The sequence below is a fragment of the Zootoca vivipara genome, chromosome 5 (genome assembly GCF_963506605.1).
Source record: "Zootoca vivipara chromosome 5, rZooViv1.1, whole genome shotgun sequence".
NCBI classification, from domain to species: domain Eukaryota; kingdom Metazoa; phylum Chordata; class Lepidosauria; order Squamata; family Lacertidae; genus Zootoca; species Zootoca vivipara.
The window spans coordinates 30910652-30917996 of NC_083280.1; the positions used below are offsets into that span (position 1 = coordinate 30910652).

At 40.1% G+C, this 7345-nt stretch overlaps 1 protein-coding gene across 1 annotated transcript in view; it reads left to right on the top strand.

Moving 5' to 3' along the window:
- PAX3 (paired box 3) overlaps positions 1–4621 on the top strand; it is a 109468-nt gene extending 104847 nt beyond the window's left edge. The window contains exons 8-9 of the mRNA XM_035133908.2: positions 1895–2141; positions 4047–4621. Coding sequence (XP_034989799.1) covers positions 1895–2141; positions 4047–4081 — 282 coding nt within the window. The 3' untranslated portion in view covers positions 4082–4621. The remainder of the gene's footprint in view (positions 1–1894; positions 2142–4046) is intronic.
- Positions 4622–7345: the final 2724 nt, after the last annotated feature.

Below are 7345 nucleotides of genomic sequence, written 5' to 3' on the forward strand. Positions count from 1 at the left end.
TCCCATCATTCAGCCTGGACATTGAGGTCCAGTTCTGAGGGCCTTCTGGCGGTTCCCTCGCTGCAAGAGGTGAAGTTACAAGGAACTAGGCAGAGGGCCTTCTCAGCAGTGGCGCCTGCGCTGTGGAACCCCCTCCCATCAGATGTCAAGGAAATAAACAACTATCTGACTTTTATAAGACAACTGAAGGCAACCCTGTTTAGGGAAGTTTTTAATGTTTGATGTTTTATCGTGTTTTTTATACTCTGTTGGGAGCGGCTCAGAGTGGCTGGGGAAACCCAGCCAGATGGGCGGGGTATAAATTATTTTATTTTATTTTGCTTGTGGGTTTCCCATGGGCATCTGGTTGGCCACTGTGAGACTAGAGTGATGAACTAGATGGGTCAGATCCAAACAGCTCTTCTTATGTTCTTAACTACCCTGAGTAGGGAATGTTTCTTAGTGCATCCAAATTATGAGTGCCAGTGTTCCTATAAACATTCAGTTGGGAGCAGGTCCCATTATTGGAACTTGTATATGAGTAAACATGGATTGAATAGAGTTGCACAAGGTTGGCATACAGCTTTCAAAGACAAAACAGACTGTTCCAAATAACTGCAAAGACATGTAGAAGTGCCATTTTTGCCCTAAGAAAATCAACCCCAAGAAACTTGCAACTGTGTTGATATGGGGTGGTTGCAATGGGTTTTGTGGGTGATGCTGGAATCCTCATATCTCAGTTTTAAAACAACCCAACAACTGGATTTAGCTGGGATCTTGCACAGTCAGATGAAGTGTTTTGCAAAACTGCAGAGCTGAAGATGAGCAGGATTTGACCTATTATGCTAACTACAGCAAATAGGCAAACCTGTCTCCAAATAGCTAATCAAGTTAACAATCTTATCGTTATGCAGTTCATTGAATAATTTTAACTTTCTGATAAATAATTTGTACTTTAGTCTCTAATCAAATCATGAAGGTTGTGCCAAAATAAATATCTTCTAGGTTTACTGTTTTCAACATAACTCAGGCCCAAAATGAAGTCCTCCCCTCCCACCACAATCCATTATTTCTGAGTCTTGAAAAGACAAATCTCACAACTCCAAACATTCCTCAGAAGGAGGCTTCACCAAGTTCAGTGGATCTGAATTCCTAGTAAACAGATTGCCGTTGAATTCAAATACAATTATCCTCAAAATACTTATGCTAGCAGACGGAGAACTTGTGTTACATTCCATTTCCCATCAGTCCTAGCCAGCTCAGAGATGGTGGAGTTGCAGTCCAACAACACCTGAAGACCACGAGTTCCTTCAGAAGGAGATTGGGGGTAATAACAACAACAATAAAATCTTCTGATAGGAAAACCAACTTTTTGAATTATTAGGCCAAAGTTGGTTATCCATTTGGGAGCACTAGTTTAGGAGGGCCAGTGTGGTATAATGGTTTGTGTGTCAGACTAGGCCAAGTGAGACCAGGGAAAAATCTTCACTTGGCTGGTCACCAACTCTCAGCCTATGAGGAGGAAATGGAGAGTGGCGGGGAATGATGTATGCCAACTTGAGCTCATTAGAAGAACAGTAGGGTATAAAATATAATAAATAGCAAATGAAAAATAACAATTGCAATGAAACTAGTCTCAGTGTGTGTGTTTTCACAGAGCTTAAAGTGGGTAAAACCATTGTGGGATGTGACCAGTCATTACAGAGTCAAATAAATGGTATTCCTATACACTACAGATACTATTTTATTTGGGTGGTGGTGATGCAGCAGGGATGCCAGACAATCTGTTTAAACATATGCCATATCTATTTCTTTTTGAAATTAGAATGTCAAGAATTAGAGAATTAATATTCTTGTGGATTGCTTAATGTATAGTTTTGCATGTCTATTAACCTTTCCCCCCTTTTTGTTTTAGGTAATGGGCCTCTTAACTAACCATGGTGGTGTACCTCACCAGCCCCAAACTGACTATGCCTTGTCCCCATTAACTGGGGGTTTAGAACCAACCACTACAGTATCGGCTAGCTGTAGTCAAAGACTAGATCATATGAAAAGTTTAGATAGCCTGCCTACATCCCAGTCGTACTGCCCACCAACATACAGCACCACTGGTTATAGTATGGACCCTGTCACGGGATATCAGTATGGACAATATGGACAAAGTGAGTATTAGGTCATGATCAATCTATATAAAAGCCAGTTTTGGGGTTCTGTCTTTTTCAGATGGTTTGGACTACAATTATCATCTGACTGGAGGGCACCAGGTTGGGAAAGGCTGCTCTAGCATTGCAGAACAACGGGTCTTATTTAAGACATCATTGAGTTGTGCCAGTTCCATGCAATATGTCAATTGGGACCACCCTGGTACTGTCCGAACTGGTCCATCCTCTAGCATGAGCCAAAAACCGTACCCAGGGTGGAATTATGAAGCTTCAAGGGTGGAGTTATGAGGCTCATTTCTCAATAGTGTCTACTGAGTTCAGTGATACAGCTGGAAGAACCTGTCTCCTGTTGAAGACAAAACTTTAAAGGCTCTCTTAATGCACAGACCCCTTCTTTCATGACGACTTGTGCTATTTCATGCTGTTTTATTTTATGTATTTTTAATGGTTTATCATGGCTTTTTATGGATTGTATTTTGCTGATATCGTTAAGCTGTATAGTGTGTGTGTGTGTGTGTGTGTGTTCAAAAGGGGATTAGACATTTTATAATAAATAAATGATGGGAAATTTGTAAGTTTATGAAAAACATTTTTTCATCATCATAGTTCTTGCAAGTCCAAACCTGTGTTTAGCCTAAGTGGTTGTTATATCAGAGGAATGAATGAATGAATGTTATATCAGAGGTAAGGAACCTTTAGCATTTGAGATGCTACTGGACTCTGTTCCCATCAGCCCAAGCCAGTGTGGCCAATAGTCAGGGTTAATGAGAGTTGTAGTCCCAACAACATCTGGTGGGCCACAGATTCCCCTGATTACTTTGGCAAAGTAAATTTCATTTAGGCTGCAACCCCATTAAAATCAATGGGGCTTATGTTGAACAAACAGGCAGAGGATTGCACTATAAGCTTCCATTCTGCATTTGTAAAACAGAGATTATAATAGCCTGTATAAATTGACATGATAAATTATACCTTAATCTAACTCTTCTTGACTTAAGTATGGAGTTGGCAAATATCAGTATTCCCAGGGGCCATGTTATTCCTAGAGTGATCTGGGCAGCAAAACCATATTTCAGTGCACAACTTAACAGGTAGGCAGGCCCTATAATAAAGTTAGTGCTATTTAATAATAAAAACTTTATAGTTATGAAATTCATGCACTCCTGCCAAGGGGAATGGCCAAAGGGGTTGTATACAACCCCTCCAAAAGAGATACTAACATTTAGGTGTGAATTGTCATTCTCTCTTCTTCTGGGACAAAAATATTTTCCTTAGAAATGAAACGATGGTCATTTTAAATTGGGTAAGATCATTGGGGTGCTCAAACCATTAACACCTCCTCCAAAACAATAGGAGTCTTATTTTGACCATTAAAAGCGATGCATACATCTGTAATAACAAAGCAAGGCGAAAATGTTTGCCCATAAGAAGAAAGAACAAGAATACATGTAAGTCAAGAGCGATGGCGAAGCACATTTATTTTCTTCCTTTCATAGTAGAGCTACATTTGCTGCTAAGACAGTGGATTGTTCCAGCAAGATTTCTGCTGCATAATTATTTTCTAAAGTGATGTCAACAACATCTTGATGTTATTAATTGTTGAGACATGAAACCTGATTGCCATTAGGTAAAACAGAGGGGTTGTCCAAAATGAAATAACCACTGGCATTCCACTATTAGAAACACATGTTCTTAATGAGGTCAGCTCAAGAATCATTATAGTATATAATCCCAGATACATAGAGTTTTGTCAAACTTGTCCTAAAAATAAAAATATTAGGCCCTTTCCTTTGATATATCAGTATTAAATATGACAATGTCAACCTGTAGTTGACACTGCCCCTTGCTGTGAGGTTGTCACAGCATGACTTAAAAAGCTTCTTTTGCTATTTTCTTTTCTTACAGGTGCCTTTCATTATCTGAAGCCAGATATTGCATAAATGAACTGCCCACTCCAAGTTAAAGCCAGTCTTGTTCCTGGTCTCACTCCAGTATTTGGAATGGAGCGATCTTCTCACCAAAATGAGGCCCAGAACGGAGTGATCATACAAGAGATAATGGGACTGTTATGTTTTTTCCTCCAATCAATGCTTTCAATAAGACATTTGGACATGTTGGGTAAAGCAGCTCGGAAGACAAAGACCATGAGCCATAACACAAATAAAAAACAGCACAGTTCAGCACTGATTTGTATAAAGAAGGAAAAAAATGGCAGAATGTTTCAAACTGCTGGGCTGCAGTAAACATTCCATTTTTAGGTTGACGAAGAGGCATGGATTCCTTTGGACACACCATGTTCTAGAATATGGCATGGGATATTCTGCAAATTCAAACCATTTTCGACATTTGATGCTGACTTTTGACTCTGCTCGGTTTGCAAAGCACGGGCAGGAGAACACTGTTTTACACACTGGAAACTCAAAAGGAAATGTTAAGGTCCGTAGGAAGCTAGACTAGATGTTTGAAGACTTCCAGAAATAAGTTATTGGCTATCTTCTTGTTCTTTGTAATCATATTGTTGATAAATGTCACATGCGAGGGTTTTCTTTTTCTTCATTGCAGCAAATGAAATAATTGTGTAACATGAAGAAAAGTTTTGCAAAGTTTTTTGTGCGTGTGAAGTTTTCCTAGTCCATGATACCTCCTGGAAGAACCAAGCAACAACAAACAATACAGAATACCTTTGATTTCCATGACTGCTTAACAAAGTGCAATATGGCGTACCTCACCAAGCTTTGGTAACATCCAAGGCCTTATATAAAGAATCAAAATTATATTTTTCCATGTACTTTTATTTTTTCAGTACATAGTTCACTCTTTTAATATGCTGAGGTGTCACAGTCTCTTTAAATGATCTCCAGCTTCTTAGTTTTGACAGGTGACCATTCTGGGGAGACAATACATTTAAAAATTCTTATGTTTACATTTATTATTATTATTAGCAAAATGCAGGACATAAATCACAATGTCTCTGTAGGTGACATGTAATTTTAAATTATACAGTGGCATCCAATATATAAAGGAAAATCCAATGGAAACCAAGGTTTACATACATTTTTGTGTTGTGACATTTTCAAATGTCAATAAATTTGTGTTTTGAAATGTTAGGAGGGACAGGAAGATGGAAGGCAGTGTTATTTATTTTTCTTTATTCTTGGAACAATGAGTGAGGTAGGGCACAAATACATTCCTTTTAGAATTCAACTCAATGAAATTAGTGAGTTACTGTAGTAAGACTAGGTTATAGTACAGAGATTAGTTTACAGAATGGTCTTAGAGGGTGATGGAACAAAAGAAATACTATCTTTGTGTTACAGCCTCTACCAACAACACACGTGTTGTAAAAAAAGAGAAAAAGTCTCATATTAAAAAGTGCAGTAAATATTTACTATTTATAATGAATAAACAGCTATGAAAACTTGCCAAGCACTCACTGCTTTTGGTCATAAATTGTGCAAGCAGCAATGATATAGCATCAATGGGCTTTCAGGAAGTATTGTCGTCGTTAGTGTTATTGGTGCTTCTCCCCACCCCCACCCCCAAAGCACCACCAATGTACAATCCACTCTACAGAGTAATGGGAGTAAAATGACAGTCATACAGGGAGCTGCCTTGTACCGACTCAGGCCATTGGTCCATCTAGCTCAGTTTTGTCAACCCTGATTGGCAGCAGTCCTCCATGTCTTTCCTAGTCCCACCAAAAGATGCCACAGATTGAACCTGGGACCTTCTGTGGATGCACTTACGCTGTACCACTAAACTATAACCCTTTCCCCAAGAAACTTCTTATGGCAGCATCACTCACAAGGAACCTAGAATCCAAGGTCAGAAATACAAGTTCCATGCAGTTCCAGCCTTGTTTGATTTATAAAATGCTGTGCCTTGGACCACAACTTGAAGGGAAAAGAGAGAAAATCTCCAGGCACACACACAAGAGAAAAGTTTAATTGGTCCTAGGATGTGTACATATTATTCTTTATTCCAGCATGCTCCCACCACTGGTGTTTGAAGCCATGTCGACATGATATTAGCCAGAATCCATATATTTCCTTGTAGTTTCTTGAACAATACTATGGTTCAGTGTGTTTTCCCTCAAACTGGCTTCCATCCGAGTTGAAAATATAAGCCATGTTCACATCACACTTAAGCATGGTTCAGAATGACATGTCCAATGGAATTTATGAAAAATGCTAATTGGTATATCTGACGGCGTCTGCATGGGTTCTTTCGGAGCATCTATCAATCTACCGTTTGGTGTATCTTGCTTGTGTTTTCCCTGTTGTGACAACCCACATGCTCACATCAGGGAAAGATCAGTTTGCCCTTGCTTTATTGCGGAGCAATTCTGCTATGCTCTCAAACAGGAATGAGTGAGCCTCAGCTCAGGGCTGTTTGAAAGGCCTGCTCTGGGAGCTGGTTGTGGCTACTAACGGTGACAGAATATGCTTAAAGGTGTTTTCTGCTTTGTCGTTACTTTACGGGCCCAGTCTTGGTAAGACTGACGTTGCCAGGGTAGGGGCACAGGAAGCAATAAACGACATGACAATATTTGGGGGATTGAAATGGCCGCGACTTTACTGATTACAGGTGCAATAAGTCTTTGGCTTAGGCATTGGTTATGTATCCTGGATCAGCCAACCCAGTTGCTGGCTGATAAAGTTATCAGGGTCAATCCCGGGTTAAGGATCCCCATATAATGCACATCAAAGATGGGTGACTCCTCCAGGACACCAATTGGGAAGCTCCGATTGCCAACTGCGCTGCTGGAAGGAGACTCTGCTGGTTTTCAGAGATGGACCATGATTTAGATCTGGACCTGAGTGGAAAGACGCTTATCCAGGCCTATTTCCAAATTCCCACCTCACAGCCTGACCTCTGATTGGCTGATTCAAAACAGGTAGAGAAGTTCTGACACTGGCCAGCCAGCCACATGGAGTTTATTTTCCCTCCACAGCTTGCCAGGACGCAACTGCTGCCACCATCAAGAACCACAAGCGGTCTTTATATGCCTGAGGGAGGCTTGTGCTAAGGCCCACCTCCCCCATCAACCTCTACTCAATTTAAGCCTTGAAGCTTTGATCCTATGGTACAGAAAGGAAAATGAGAAGAAACTAAAATGCATTTGTTAAACACATGTACACACACACACACACCCCTCTGTTGTCAAGCGGTTTTTGCAAAGGTAAATGATCCTGTGAGCTTAT